The sequence below is a fragment of the Nipponia nippon genome, unplaced genomic scaffold (assembly GCF_047370975.1).
Source record: "Nipponia nippon isolate SJK-2023a ecotype South Korea unplaced genomic scaffold, ASM4737097v1 scaffold_8, whole genome shotgun sequence".
NCBI classification, from domain to species: Eukaryota; Metazoa; Chordata; class Aves; order Pelecaniformes; family Threskiornithidae; genus Nipponia; species Nipponia nippon.
The window spans coordinates 4560062-4575803 of record NW_028262402.1 but is presented as its reverse complement, the minus strand read 5'-3'; the positions used below and the strand labels follow the sequence as shown (position 1 = coordinate 4575803).

The 15742-nt window shown below is 40.2% G+C and overlaps 1 protein-coding gene across 3 annotated transcripts in view; it reads left to right on the top strand.

Moving 5' to 3' along the window:
* Positions 1 to 15742, top strand: part of MOB3B (MOB kinase activator 3B) — a 108699-nt gene that overhangs the window by 40101 nt on the left and 52856 nt on the right. For all 3 annotated transcript variants that reach the window (XM_087742499.1, XM_087742501.1, XM_087742500.1), the window contains one exon: positions 2028 to 2633. In XM_087742499.1, the coding sequence (XP_087598625.1) occupies positions 2216 to 2633 (418 nt within the window). In that variant the 5' untranslated portion in view covers positions 2028 to 2215. The remainder of the gene's footprint in view (positions 1 to 2027; positions 2634 to 15742) is intronic.

Below are 15742 nucleotides of genomic sequence, written 5' to 3'. Positions count from 1 at the left end.
TTGCATGTCCAGGTGAATGTTTACAGGTGAGGAAGGGAGTCAAAGTAGCCACATAAGAGCACCAGTTATATTAAAGTGGGAAAAAAGTAGTTACCTGAGCTGTAAAACTCTGGAGCTAACATCCTTATTATTGCAAACTAGGACATTGGCTCCATGCCATCTCCAAGTGTGTCAGTCACAAGCTCAGTCTGTGCAGCAGTACTCACCTATTCTTTGAAAGGCTTTTAAATAAACAGCTGACTCCCACAGAGCCTTTGAGGGCTGGAGGTTATGCATCTTACTAACAAACTGTAGAGCAAAGTTGTCTCTTTAAAGTCCCTTCATTTCCTGCCAATGACACTTAACTAAATTGTTCCAAGGCTAGTTTTGTTTAAAGTCTTCTTTCCCCAACTTTTGTCAGGTTTCAGGATCTCTGGATTTGACCACTCAGCCACTCTGTGTTTGAACATTATTCCAAGGGGCATGTCAGATATGACAGTAGTCTCCCTGGACTTCATCCCTGAACTTCTCATATTTTGCTGGCACAGAATGACTGTTTGTAAACTTACGATTGGAGTATCCCTCCATCATGCCATCAGCAAAAGGAAAAACAAGCACTTCTCTGCTGGTTTTGTTTCGCTGCTGCTTGCTGGCAAATTGGCTGGATGCTAATCTTTCAGCTATTTGGGAGAGGATTTTTTTATGGCATTTATGTTCTGTTGTGTGGGGATGGGGTCTAGCACACCAGCTTTCTTTTTGCTTAGGTATGTGGTGCTTTCTTGTGGTGCTTAAGAAAAAAGAAGCACCTTTTTCTCTTCCTTTCTGCCCCTCAGCGAAACTTTGTGCAACTGTCTTCAGAAGAATTTAGTGCTTTCCACACACAACCTAGTAAAATTTTCGTGGACATGATTTCTGTTAAGGGAAACAGTGGAGCATACATAATCCCATGATGAGAATTCATCATTGTAGTGCTGTGCAAATTTACAACATATTGTGTTATTTAATTTAAATAATGCACAGCATGAAATGTTTACTCTGTCTTTAATCATAAGGCCTTCGCTACTAGAACAAAAGTCTGAGATAGCCCCTATCTACCCTATCACCTACTAATTGCCTACATTTACTGATGATAATACTCTTCTGCACGTATATGTAAGAACAAACAAGGCTCTAATGCAATAATTTATTTTTTCAGTCAGACTGGCTGTTAAAACCATTCTTTGTTGCCAGAGTAGGTTAGATGGAACAACATGAAGTCTATGCTCTTCTTTTGTAAGAAGGATGCCAAATATTCCCCTGTAAAGATGGATAGAGCTATAAAGAAAGTGGCAACTTCACCATTGCTTTCTTACCATTCTACACAATCCAACAGAAAATTAAAACCAGTACCAAATTCCTGAAGATGGGTCAAGAAAAATAACAATATCTGTACTGTTCTGTGAGAAACAGGAATTATTTCTGTGCAATACTGTAGGTTTCACTCTAACTAGTTTTTATGAGATTTGCAAAATTAAAAATAGAGAACAGATATGGAAAAATCTTGCTTGGGGATTTTTTTCCTACAGAGAAGAGCCCTGAAGCTATCTCGAGTGCTTAGAGGCACGACTGGTCACTTTAGGAGCAGTTAGATAAGACTTCCAAATTTTAACATACTATTTTGTCTACTAAGTTTATACATGTGTTATGTATGGTATGCAGTCACTGTAAAAATGCAGCACAATGAAAAAGTTGGTTTAAAAATTACCTAAAGATGGGAAGATTATACAACATTTGTTGAATTCCCATCTTTATGATAACTTAAGAGCCTCTATTTGGGTAGATATTTAAAAAGGACAGAGAAATTAATTCCTTAATACTTTAAAAAATGAGGCTTTTTTTTTTTTTCTTTTAAATGTTTATCAGGTTAGTAGTTGCCCAATTTTTAAGGCTAGCTTGTTATATATTTGCTTTTCAGCTCATAATTACTAGAAAATGATGGTAAACAGTAACAAACTAACAGGGCCAGACTTGAGCTTAACGCTAATGTATGTTTGTTTCCATACCTTTAGGGACATGAAGCCTTTCGGAAAGACTTTCAAGAGGAAGAGTTAGTAGACTGCCCTGAAGTTGATACGAGCTTCTCTGAAAAAAAGAACAGGGCCTGGACAACCTGTGATAGGGAGCAACTCTTTTCAGGTACCTGCATTAAATCTCAGCCGTGCTTTTCTGCCAGCTGCTGCAGAGCAGATTAGCGGACATGTCCATAGCACTCAAGCAAGTCTTTAATAAAGATAAGACCTTCCGCCCAAAACGGAAGTTTGAACCTGGAACCCAGAGGTTTGAACTTCATAAACGAGCGCAGGCCTCTCTGAACTCAGGCGTGGACTTGAAAGCAGCTGTGCAGTTGCCCAGTGGAGAAGACCAAAATGACTGGGTGGCTGTCCATGTTGTTGACTTCTTCAATAGGATCAACCTCATTTATGGAACTATCTGTGAGTTCTGCACAGAGAGGACCTGCCCAGTGATGTCTGGAGGCCCTAAGTATGAGTACCGGTGGCAGGACGACGTGAAGTACAAGAAGCCCACAGCATTGCCAGCACCCCAATATATGAATCTTCTCATGGACTGGATCGAGGTGCAAATCAACAATGAGGATATATTTCCTACAAGTGTAGGTAAGTGCAAGGCAGAAGTCCTAAAGCATAAACTGCCTTTCATTCTGTGTACTAAGCATGTTTTCTTCCCACCCTCATTTTTAGGGATTGTGAAATTCAAGCCTTTAAACAGCAGGTGGGGAGGATGAGGGTGTCTTGCAGGAATAGTGTGAAATGTATTAAATGTTAACTGTGGCTGCTAGATATGGTGGGGTTTGTTAGCCTGAAATGTTTGCATTCTAGCCATTTGTCCCTGGTAAGCCTCTCAGATTAATCGCTAAGGGTGGTCAGCATTGCATTATTAGCTTGTTGAAAGCTAATCAAGTTTGCATTGCTTTGCACTTTGCCTAGTCATTTAGGCAGATACAAAATGGATGGAAAGCAAAGCCTAATTAGAGTGGTATCCTCCCTTCGAAGTGTGTACAGCTATGAGTACAAGGCAGTGGAGAGTCACAAATGCAGTGAACTCTGCTCTCCCACCCTCTCCTGACTTCCTGTCCAAAACTGATGAATTGGGAAATGAATTATTCTCAAAATTACTGTTTCTAAGACTATAGATATAACTAACAGTCTTTGCTATGGTTTAACCAGACAGCCCAGATGAGAGAGCTGTTAAGGGCAGCACAATTTTCCTTTTATAATACTATAGTTAGTTTTCCTGAAGAGTCGGGCAAGTAGGTGACAGTATCTTTGCTGGAATAGTTCCCTCTGGACAAGGAGGACTTTGCAGAAGAGTGCATTGTGTAGCGTAGACAGCCTATATCTTTAGCTGTGGCTGCAAGTAATAAGAAAAGACTGGATGTTATACCTTAGAGATGTCAATGTACTTAGGTAATTTTTAGCAGTTTTTGTTAATAAGTCCTGATTCACTTCTTGCAAGTGGGAAAGCTGGGAGCTTGCTGTAAGAAATGTGAAATGTTATATATAAGTACTTGGCCCAGATGAGTAACAAGCAAGAACAATGCTCAGATGTTAAAATTAGTTCAGCTGAATATTTTGTGGTTTATATGCAGCTAGGGCCTGGGGCTAATTGGAAGATGATAACATCAAGAGGCTGCATCTATCAGTATTTCCTGACCTTTGAAATACCTTATTCTTGGACTTGACAGCTATTTCTCTGGACGAACTCGTGGTTTGTTTCCCAGTTCCTATCAGTTTTGTTTTCTACACTAACAGGTAGAAAGAAGGCAGTAACTATATCTTTTAATCTGGACTTTGCCAGCACAACAAGATGAAGGAGGATTTCAAAGGAAGCAGTACCATATATTTTGTGTAGTGGAAAATGGCTTTGATTTCTCAAGCGTTTGTTGTTTTATGTTTCTTCAGGGTGAATGATTTTTGGAATTGAAGGTGAGTTGAAGGTGCAGTGAAATATGTGATTTTGCTTCCATTGGTATTTCTGCAAGCTTTTGTTACACCAAGTTTCCACCTTGGAGTATTCCAATACTAGTCTGTGCTCTTGCAGTTTGCAAATGCAGAAAATGTGGTCTGTCTGCAAGCATGTGGGGCAGGTAACACACTGGCATGCTGATGGGCTTTACCTAGCCAACAAATAATGTATAACACACAAGCTTTCAGCCCTAGATGCTCCTCCCTTGTGTTTGTAGTAAGATACATCTGGAGGAGCTTTTATCTTGAAGGCTTACCTATTATAAGCCTAAGAATGGAATCAATAAATACCCTCAATCTACTGTTTTTCTCCTCCCAGCAGCTCCTGCTGTTGTAGATTAAATCAAATATGAAGAAACTGAGGAAGGGGAAAGACCTGTGGTCTCTAGAATGGAGCTGGACTCTCATACAAGTCAGAACAGGAATGCTTGATGTCTCTGAAAAATCTCTGTCTCACTCTGAATTACCCAAAACAAGGGAAAAAGTCTGCTTGAGCCTTCATGGATTGGCGGACTGTGCCATGGTTGTGTTACAGACCGTGATGACTGGACAGTCCCATAAAGAGATTTTATAGATACCCTTTGGAGCATTATTCCACAGAGCAGCACTTGCATCCATATTCCACTCTCCCCTCCTTTTGAGCCTTTGTTGCAGATACCATAGTGGCCACCTGCACACTTCTTATTATCTTGTTGATTCACCATTTGTGGTATGAAACTGTTGGTAAAATTGCTTGGGAGGCCTTAGATGTTACATCTTCAGAAACAGATGCACACTGCATTGAATTTGGTGCCTCTTCTTGCAGCAAGTCCCTACTTGGGCACACAGAATGGTCAAAGGGAAGCTGGGGTCTGTTCCTGGGTGAGTTACTTTTCTTTCAAGGGAATCTTTCTGATTTCTTTGCACATCAATCCCCTGTCTGTAAAATGGAGATGATAATATCTGCCAGCCTGTCTGAGTACTGCTTATGAAGCTGTTGAATGAAATGCAGTCATGTATATTGTTACATGTTTTGCTTTTCACAATTGATCAGAGAGAGAAACTTTGTTACTGTGTTGGGTACTCTTTGTTCCTGCCGGTTCAGCAGCCTTTGGTGAGATGCACCATAGGCTTCATATGGATGCAAACCTCTGTTTTCATTCAGAGAAATTAATGACAGTGAAAATGAAGATTGTTCATTCTTCAAAGCAGTTGAAATAGATCTTGAAAGATGATATGCTGAGATGTTAAAACAAAACAGGCTTAGGTATGTCCTTACTAATAGTACAACAGTTTTAAAGCATTGAGTGGCTGTAACTTAAAGAGATTAATTTATGTCTTTGAGTCTTTGTAGCATGTGGTCTGAAGAGAATTGTTCTGGAAAAAGTGTATGCCCAGTGGATGGGATTTGGGCTGACCTTTCCATTAGCAAATGAGTTTGGTGAAGAGGTAGAGTGGGATTCATAGGAGCTGTCCACAGAAACTTGAACATATTTTCCTTAGCTTAATTCTATTAAACTGGTCTTCTTTCATTTAACACATCTCATGCAAACTATCTAAAAAGTGATTTCAAGAACTGTGATTAAGCGCAGCTTTCACTGAGGAGCTCCTTTCAAGGAAAATCATTTCAGGATAGGGATAGCCAGGTTTGGTGGGCTTTTTTTTTTTTTTTTTTTTTTGTGGTGTTGGTGTTCCATGCAGTTGAGTTATAAATTGCTATGAATGTTATATTTAACCCTTTTGGTGTTTACATTGGCACAATGACCTCTGGCCACGCACCAGTCTCTGTACTTCCTGTGGTCTGGTGCTATTTCTTCTCTGCTTTCTCCAGTCATTCTGGTCTATTAATTTGCTGGTAAAGAGCCTCTTCCTCCAGCCACTCTCCTACTAATACTAAACTGGATGGCAGGAGAAAAGGGGTCTGGTATGGGAACAGAAGAGCTGTCAAGAATTGCGTGCAGGTGACAAAAACAGGTGCTGAATATTAGGACAATTTCTTTGTATAGGAAAGCTTTAAGGACTGTCTTTGTAAAATGGCCTCACAGCCTGTAAAGGATTTTAGACATGATTATGTCCTTCTTCTCATTTCCATTATTCTCATTTTCCTTTATCCATTTTGAGTGGATTTAAGGCATGTGGGAGGCTGACAGCTCTGGAAACAAGATCTGTATGTAACCACAGATACACCCTGACCTATCTCAGCACTCACTGAATGGGAATGCAGGAACAGAGCGGAGGAGAGTTCACTCTGTATGCCTGCTCAGGCCACTCTGTTGAAGCTATCCATATTAGTCCCCAGCATGAATTTTTGTAGTGTGCTGGAGTTTTATTTAGCTGTAAGGTAAACTCTTTTTCTTCAGTAAATACTAGTTGCTCTTCCAGGCACCTAGTAATCTCACTATTTAAACACCTTTCAAGGGATATATTTCCCAGGCTCATATGGACAACTTAAACACTCCATAGCCTCAAAAGTACCTTCCCCCCAAACCCCTGTGCTTTTTGGTAAACAGGCTGAAGAAATCATTTGGAGCAGAAAGCAGCAGATCCTTGCGACAGCTGCAGTTTTTGGTGAACTGCAATTGTCAGCTTTCACCATATGTGTTTGGGCAGTGTCAGAAAAGGAGCTAAGAAAGCAAGCAGCTCTCTACTGCTGTGCTCCCTTCAGGCCCTGATTCCCAAACAAGACAAATTCAGTTGCTTAGATTTTTTTCTCCTCATCATTGCAGCCTTAATTGGGAGTAATTCTGTCTTGTTTGGATTTTCAGTGAATGGAATGTTATTTTCTGTTGTAAGAGTTGCTGGGAAAGATATCCAGATATTTAAGGCCACAGGAGATTATTTCATTTATTCTAATCTGACCTCCAGCATAACACAGGCCAGAGAACATCACCATGTGATTTCTTCATCAGGTCTATAGTTTGAAATGAGAAGACAGCCAGAGAGTTCTGCTAAAATAAACAAGAACATGAACTTCTTTTCTGATTTGACAAATGAAAAACTTTTCCCAATGAGAACAGTAAAGCAGTTGAGAGGGGCCCCAGAGATGCTGTGCTGTCTCCATCCTTCCGAGTTTTCAAGATCAGGCTGGATAAAACCCTAAGGAACCTGATCTGATCTGATCTGATCTGATGGCTATATAAAGCAGAAAGCTGGGATGCAGACCTCCCAAAATCTGTGCCAGCTTGAATTATCCTGATTCTTAATTCCAATTTCAGCACTGACAGGCTGCTTCAGGAACAAGAGCTAAATTGATTAGAAACTGATTAAGCAGTTTAAGAAGCTGCAATTTGGCATTTAATGGAAGTACAAAATCACTTTTAAGCTATGAGAGTTTTTGTAGAGGAGGATTTCAAAGGTTATTAAGTTACTGTAATCAAATAGCCTAGTTATGGCTGATCAAAATGAAAACATACTTTTAAAGTGTTTAAAGCCTAGGACTTTGGCCGAAAAATTAATGTATCTTTAGAAATACACTGTCTGGTCCATGCTTAACTTGTAAATTTTGGTAGCTGGCAGCTTCAGAGTTTTTGTACGGAGCATGTGTGTGTGATGCTACTTCCAGAAAAGGAGCCCAATATGTCACCACAATGCATCTACAAAAGTAGACCAAGACTCTGGAGGGCTCTCATGGATGTGATTCAGAACAACCACTAAATCAAGACTGAAACTTTTTCAATGTTTTTTTACTAATTGTGTGGTAGAATTTTTCTGGTTCTCTAGCCAGTTATAATAGTTACCACTTGGGGCACTTTTCTGCAGGGGATGGGGAGCAGCTGACTGGTGGGTGTGAATAGAAACTCCTCTACTACTTTTACTGAGCAAAGGCTCTTCACAATACAGATGTAGAAATGTGGGGAGAGTGTTTGACATCATTGACTTTGTCTTACAACTGTCCCTGTCTTATTGCTCTTCCAAAGTATGAGGAGATGCCCATGGTGTGGGCAAAGTGATGTCTGCGGGCATTTGCTGTGTATACTTTTTCTTCATTCTTTGCAGCCATTGTAATTGCACCATCTAGGAACTGCCATTGCTTCATGCACACTCACCCTGCAATAAAAAAATGTACAATCTCTACGGCTGGTTTGGTTCTTTTATTTTAAGCCAAAGCTTTGCCAGCAGCGGAAGGGAGGAGTCAGATCGCTACTGTTAACTGATCATTCAGTCCAGAAGTGGTGGATGCATATAGCTGTAGGCTACCAGCTGAAGACTGTTGTAAATTCCAAACAATCCTTTCTGCTTGATCTTTATATCTGTCAGACCAGTGCTGGATTTGGGCTAAAGAAGAATTTTATTTTGTAATGCTTATCTTCTTTTCACTGTTACTGCCCTTCCTTGGTCCCTCCTTCAGCACATGGATGTGGTTGCCAAGAGCTTTGAGTTAATCTCTTGAGCAAATGAAATAAAGAAAATTCTTCAAGACATAGACTATTGTATGGCTGTAGCTTTCCTTTATTCTTTAAGCATTGTGAATTCTATGAATATATGTATGTTACAGCAAAGTTACAGCAGCAGCACAGCTGTCCTTTTAAAAAGTTTGGTGTCTTCAAATATGTGTGCCTGGAAAATATCAGGTAGATATTTTACAAATAGATTATATGTCAGAGCTTCCTCCCCCTTCTTCATGTTCCTGTGGTTCAGGATCTAACAGATGCTTCTATATAAACTAAGCTGGCAGATGAGTCAACCCACAAACCTAGTACACTTCAAGAGTACCATCAAAGAAGATTGATAAAAATTGTGTTGGCCCCATCCATATGGTGAGTGATGCAGTTTACTAGGTAGGTATCTATCTGGCCTTCTTAGCATTGCATTACTTTCTTGCTGACTGATTGTACTTTGGAGCAATTTGAATCCCTATTTTTGTCTAGTATCTAAAATACCTTGATTAGTCTAGGCATTCCGCTTATACAAGAATAGGGACTGAAGCTTAGGAGTAGTCAAGACAATCCTCAAGCCCAATCACTGTTGACTGACAGGTGACTGCTCGCAAAGCTACCCTCCCCAGCTGTCTTCCCCAGTGTACCCTCTTGATCTGATGCTAGATGGGCCATTTGAGGAACATATAGATCTGCTTCCAGCTCAGACATATAAATTAAACCATTCTTCAGTCTAGTTCTAATAACAATAGAAAATACGTGCAGTGGAAAGTAAGTGCAAATTCTTCAGCATAATCTGCTTTTTGATGAGAAGGATTTGGCACTGCTGGGATGAAGGAATGCTGCCTCACCTGGAGAATGCATATTAGAAGGCTGATGCCTCATATGCCAGGTTTTCTGTATTCTGAAAATCGTTAAGGGCTAAACAGCACTTTTATTAACACATAGAGAGACTGCAGGTCTCAGCAGATCTCTTTTTCCATTCTCCATGCTACAGAAACTTAAAAAAAAAAACAAACAAAAAAACAAACAAAAAAAACCCAAAACCAAAACTTAAGTGGTAGCTTGAATGGTGGAGGGAAAGCTCATGGGGAGAAGGATGTGTTAGCTGGCTCTGCAAAGGCTGAAAGGTTTCAGGATCTGTGCTCTCTCTGATACTGCTTTGGGAGGAAGAAAGAAGTGGTCTGTCCTGTAGCTGCCAGGTCCCTTGTTCTCGAGGAATTTAGCTCTCCAGCACATTGTGATTGCATATGCTGTGTGACGTTACTTGAATTAGTCTCTTGGAGGATCTGCAGTTCCACAACCACAGCTTCTACCCTAACTGAACTTGTGGCCTCTTCTCTTGAGCTACATTCACGGCACGACTGATGTCTACAGCGTCTTAAGTCTATGGCATACTGGGGCTGAGCTTGTGCCCAGCTCAAAAGTGTGGGGGATTTGATACCTTGAACATGCTTTGCCCTGGAAAGTGGGTTTATGCAAACTGAGTAGTCTGCATTCTATAGTGTCGTGTGCACTGATTTCCCTGATGAACAAGGAGAATAGCTCCTTATTTGAAACCTTATAAAACAGACTTTGTCTGATATGCTGCAAAGCAGAATATGTGTAGGAGTAGCATTTACAGATCATAATGACTGCTGGTTCATTTTTTGGAATATAAATGAAATAAGATTCACAAGCATCAGCTTTCTTAGTGGCTACTCTTTGCCTATGTTTATTTTGCCAAATTTAAGTTGTTATTTAAACTCAGAAATACTGTAGAAAATTCATGGTAGTCCCTACTCCCACAAAGTATTTTCATCCTTAAGGTCAATCTTTTGAGGACAACGCTGGTACTTTTGAGGTACAGTGCTGGGTACATGTTTTATGCAAAATCTGGCCAAGGGAAGAGACTTTTGTCAGTGGGGTCTTCAGCTGCCCCAGACGTATGGTAGCAATCATCAGAATAAAGTGTGGTCATAGACGTATGAAAATAAAATAATTTAGTCCTCTTTAAAGGACAATCTCAGTTTAACTTCACTGTGGAACAGCTGGAGTGCTACAGTAGTGTGGTTCTAAGGGAACTTCTGGAAAGCCTAAAGCAAGGGCAAGGTCTTCACTTCAGCCAGAAGTATATGCACCAAAACTGCCTTGAAGTTTGGCCACCTTCTTTCAAATAGAATTTTGGCCTTCTAAATTCACAGAGAGCATGTAAACAGAGCAAAATTGGAAACCTTAACAGGAAAAAACTCACTAGTTTCTTTTAAATGAGGTCCTCATGTCTTTTATAGATATTTTTTGAAGGAAAGTCAAATATGTGCTTAAAAAATACATGGTTAAAAACCCCTTGTGTTGATAGAAGCTGTGTATGAGCCTTTATATCAAAACAGTGTGGCCAGCAGGACTAGGGGAGTGATCATCCCCCCGTACTCAGCACTGGTGAGGCCGCACCTGGAATCCTGTGTTCAGTTTTGGGCCCCTCACTACAAGAAGGACATTCAGGTGCTGGAGCGTGTCCAAAGAAGGGCAAAGAAGCTGGTGAAGGGTCTAGAGCACAAGTCTTCTGAGGAGCTGCTGAGGGAGCTGGGACTGTTTAGCCTGGAGAAGAGGAGACTGAGGGGAGACCTTATCACTCTCTACAACTACCTGAAAGCAGGTTGCAGTGAGGTGGGGGTCGGTGTCTTCTCCTAAGTAACAAGTGATAGGATGAGAGGAAATGATCTCAAGTTGTGCCAGGGGAGGTTTAGATTGGATATTAGGAAAAATTACTTCACTGAAAGGGTAGTCACGCACTGGAACAGACTGCCCAGGGAACTGGTTGAGTCCCCATCCCTGGAGGTATTTAAAAGACATGTAGATGTGGTATGTAGGGACATGGTTTAGTGGTGGACTTGGCAGTGCTAGGTTAACAGTTGGACTCAATGATCTTAAAGGTCTTTTCCAACTTAAATGATTCTATGATTCTGTACTCTTTAAACACAATAGCAAGAATGACATATTTAGATAATCTAAACCATTTGTAAGCACGGTATTCATCCTGATATTGCTGCAGAGAAAACCATCAAACTTTCTTATCAGTATTATTTGTAACTGTGATTAAGTCACTTGTGTGCTTACCATTAAAGACAACTGTAGTAGTACATTTCTGTGCCTAGTTATGCAGAAGTTCTCTGCCTTGAGGAGCCTACATGCTTGGAGAAACAAAAGTCAGCAAGAGATTATGGGAAGAAAAATTATGCCCAGAGAAAAGCTCTTTAGCACGTCTCCTGCTAGAACTAATTTTTCTGCACCAGATTAGTTTGACCACTGTCTGCAGCTGAACTCTCAATGGTAGTGCTGCACATGACATGAATAGCCTTTGTCTACATGGCTGCATCTTATGGTTTCTTTTCTTCATGAGTGTGTTTGCATGTGTTTACGTTGGAAAAGGCCATACCAAAAAAGCGAACGCTGGGGATGATGATGGTGGTTCTGAAGGGAGTTTATTTCAAAGTCTCAGAGTGGCTCCCCTTTAACTTTGTGGATGTTGGGTTCACCATTTCTGTGGTATGTGGGCCACTGTAGTCCCTCATGCAGGGGATTGTCAATAGTTGGTGTCTGAGCTATTCAGTACCTTGAAAAAAACAACTTGAAATCTTGACTCTCATGTGATCTTGAAGAAGGTAGCTGTAGTCCTTCTACTGTACTGATTCTTAAGGATGATGAGAGGCCTGGTACCTTAACAGATAACGGGCACAAAGTAGGAAGGACAACAGTCTCCTTTTTTTTAAAAAATGAAAGTTGGTGCAACCCTGAACACAAACATGTAAGGTTGATTAGGAGGTAGAGGAGAAGAAAAAAGCAGAGGCCAGTCTTTGCACCATTAAGGACAATGTTCATTTTGTTAGGACAACTTTTCTACAGTTCACTCAAACCTCCTGCTTATTCACTGTCCCTTTGTCCACAGCAGAGGGGACCAAGGCTTGTAGTTTCTGTTCCACAAGACCGTATAAGAGTCATTCACCCATTAATTAAAATGGAACACATTTAAGCTTGATTATCTTCTACATTCAGGACAAGCTGAATTACTCTTGATAGCAGGTTCAAATCATCATTGGCTCAGTAATGGAGAAGAGTTTACTAGTATCTTTTGTCACAGCTACCAATCTACTATCGCCACACAGGATTCACAGTTGGTGGTCTCTGTTCAGCTGAAGCAAGCCTAGCATTGGCCTAGCAGAAAGAAATGGAGATTAATAAGGTGGGGATTGGGTCTAATTTGAATTTGACCCTTAAATCATATGATTTTTTTTTTTTTTTTATAAAAAACACTGGAGAGTACCAGCAAAAAATTTGGGTTCATGTATAACTCTCTAATTATTTATTAGTGTAATTCAACCACTTCACATTCAGTGATCTTAAAATTAATGGATTAAACCCTGTTTTATTACATAGGTGTGTATCTAATATGGTATGAATCGGTATGAACACCAGTTATCAGAATTCCTCTGTGTTCAAGCCAATACAGTTATTTTGCTTAGTAGTCATACTTAGTGGTAATATAAAGCATCCGTCTTGGTTTTACTGATACTTGTGTACTGAGGGTCATCTGGATCTTTGATCAGAACATGTATAACAAGAATGGTCCTTCCTTTACCTTGTCTCACCATCACGCAATATACCTCATTGCTTTCTGTCTGCTGCTGATGCCAGCTAGCACCCAACAGTGGTAAAACAAGAAATACTCATTAAATGGTTTGGGACTGTACACAAATATTAATTAGCGATACTGCTATAAAACATGTTTCTTCATTTTATCTTTCTGTAATGAACAAGGCATTTTTAAATGGATAATTGTTTTCCTGTCAAAAATGGATTTTGAGCACAGAATTGTTCATATTAGCCAATTGTGCAGTAATACTCCCAAATATATTTTCTGCAATATCCTTGCTAATGGAAACTTCAAAAAGTAAGCAGCACACAAGAAGTTTTTGAAGTGTATTTTTGTGTATAGATCCACACTGAGTGGCAGAAAATAACGTAACTGAAAACACTTGAACAACAGAACAAAAATGGATACTTGTCAGCTTATGCCCCATGCTTCAATAGAGTGTACGTGTGCCCTGATTCCAACACTGGCAACTGTTACATGCTGGGGGCCCGCCTGACTTTAGGAAAGCTAAAACAAAAATTAAAAGCTTTGGTAGGTTGTTCCTCTCTGTGCTTCTGTGGGTCTATCCAAGCAGGGATAAAATGCTTTTATGTACCTCTGTTGACGTTCTGGAGAAATTCAAGCAGAAGTCATTAAGTACTGGCTGCTGGTGTTCCACAGCTGCAATGCAAACACTTCTATAAATACGACCAATACAAGGCATGTCTGTAGGTAGTGAATGAAGGGGTTTTTTTCCTTGCTAATGGTGAGCTGTGTTTTTCAGTCCAGTGGTGCATGCAAGTTTGTCTTTCTATGTGACTTGCTTGCTTGCTCCTAAAACAACTGTCCTGTGGCCGTACATGTGACATGAACCAACATTCATGGGTTTTAAGCACTAGAACTCCATCAAGTCTCCCATCTGCCTTGAAGGTACCTCTACGCAGTGCTGTTACCCCCACGAAAATCTACTTATTATTTGACTGTTGGAGTTACACAGATACAAAACAGAAGCTGGAATTTCATTGATGTTCTCTTTCATTCCCCTCTTAACATATGTAGCTGCTGGCATAATTGTTTGTTTTCTCGTAAGCTGGACAGTTTTGACTGGAACCCATCAGCCAGCGCAGTCCAAGAACTGTTTGCAGTGAAACAGGAAACAAAACGTGCATCCTCCATATGCCTTTCGGCATTTGAAGCCAAACGATGAAGGCCAATCTTATCAATGTAGTTGTGACAGGGCAAGCGCTTGTCCTGCAAAGAGACATGATGAGTCACAGAAGTAATGTGAAATAGTTATCTTCAGTCTTACCTTCTACCAGCCATATGGACAGAACCGCATAAGCTGTCTTGATTAAAGCAACAAACTTCCCTTCTTACCCATTGGTGGTTAATGTAGCTTCCATGTGCCTAAGCAGTGCACTGTGAGATGCCAGACTGTTGTTATGCTGTAACTCATATTAACGACAGCGTCCCCAGAGAAAGGCTCTGCAGCCGGACAGCCGTTCTTGGGTTGAATTGTAAGCTCTGTGTCACAGGGATGAACAACTCTTACAGTAAAAATTCCTTGGTTATAGTAGGCCATGTGCCACAAAACTTACACATGCAGCATATGGACTGTGGAAATATCAAATAATTTTCAGTGTTTGTCACTGGTTACACATTTATTCAAATAGAGAAAACCACAAAGCCAAGGTCTAAATTGTTCCATTTTCCCTGAAGACTGGCACAAGACACTCTCCAGCAGATGATGCACCACATGCAAATGGATATAGGAATTTCCTAAAACACAAATCTCTGTAGTGTTTCCTGAGTCTCCTTTTTCAAAAGTTATGCTTTACTTGGAAAATCCTCTGAGCCACACTTAGAATCCCTAGAATAGGGGGTAAATGTAGGCCGTGGTACCTGGTGGGTGACTGTTTTGTATGACTGAGCAAAAAAATCCACTTACAGTGAAGTCAGAGATTAGAAAAGACCTGACAAATGCTCAGAGCATCTCAGCAACACAGTACGGGATGAAACAGACTTTACTGACAGTGCTGACACAGAGGATATTTTTCTTCTTTCCATCTCAGTGAGTCACATGTCTGAGGAACATCAGGGGGGCTGTGCCCTTTCATATGCATGAAAATATACAGTGGAAACTTGTATTTCCTTCTCATAACATGAATCAGTGGCGCTTTGACTCATGAGAAACAAAAGGAAGGTTGCCGAGACATCTGGAATCAGAGATGATCAAGAAGGGAATAATTAAAGTCTGTTAATAGTTGGAAGGCGAAAGAGAGGACAATGAACAGCTTGTCTTTGGAAGACAAAACTCTCATCTGGATATGGAAAGAAGTACCTTTTCTTTTAAGAAGTGCATGTTCAGCTGAACTGAGAAACATTATAGTTTACCAATAGATGTATACTGTCAACATTAGCATGGTGAAATAATGGTAATTGTTGTTTGTACAGCATCAGCTCTAATCAGCCTTAATAGAAAGAACTCAGCCCTCTAATAGACAAAACCCAAAAGCTTGAAGCTGTAATATTTAGCAACGGAGACACTTCCAAACCACATGCTGGATGATAACAGACCTTTTAGAAAAGTGCCAGTGAATATTTGGGCATTAAAACAATACATCTGTTTAGAATTTATGTCCTTTAAAATTAGTTGCATACCATGGCTGCCATTCTCTTGGAGTTTTAGGGCTTGGTTTTGGTATTTTTTTTTTAAAGATCTAATTGCTGAAGAGCTGTAAAAAGCAAGGTAAATGTTACTATTTCATTTGTCAAAT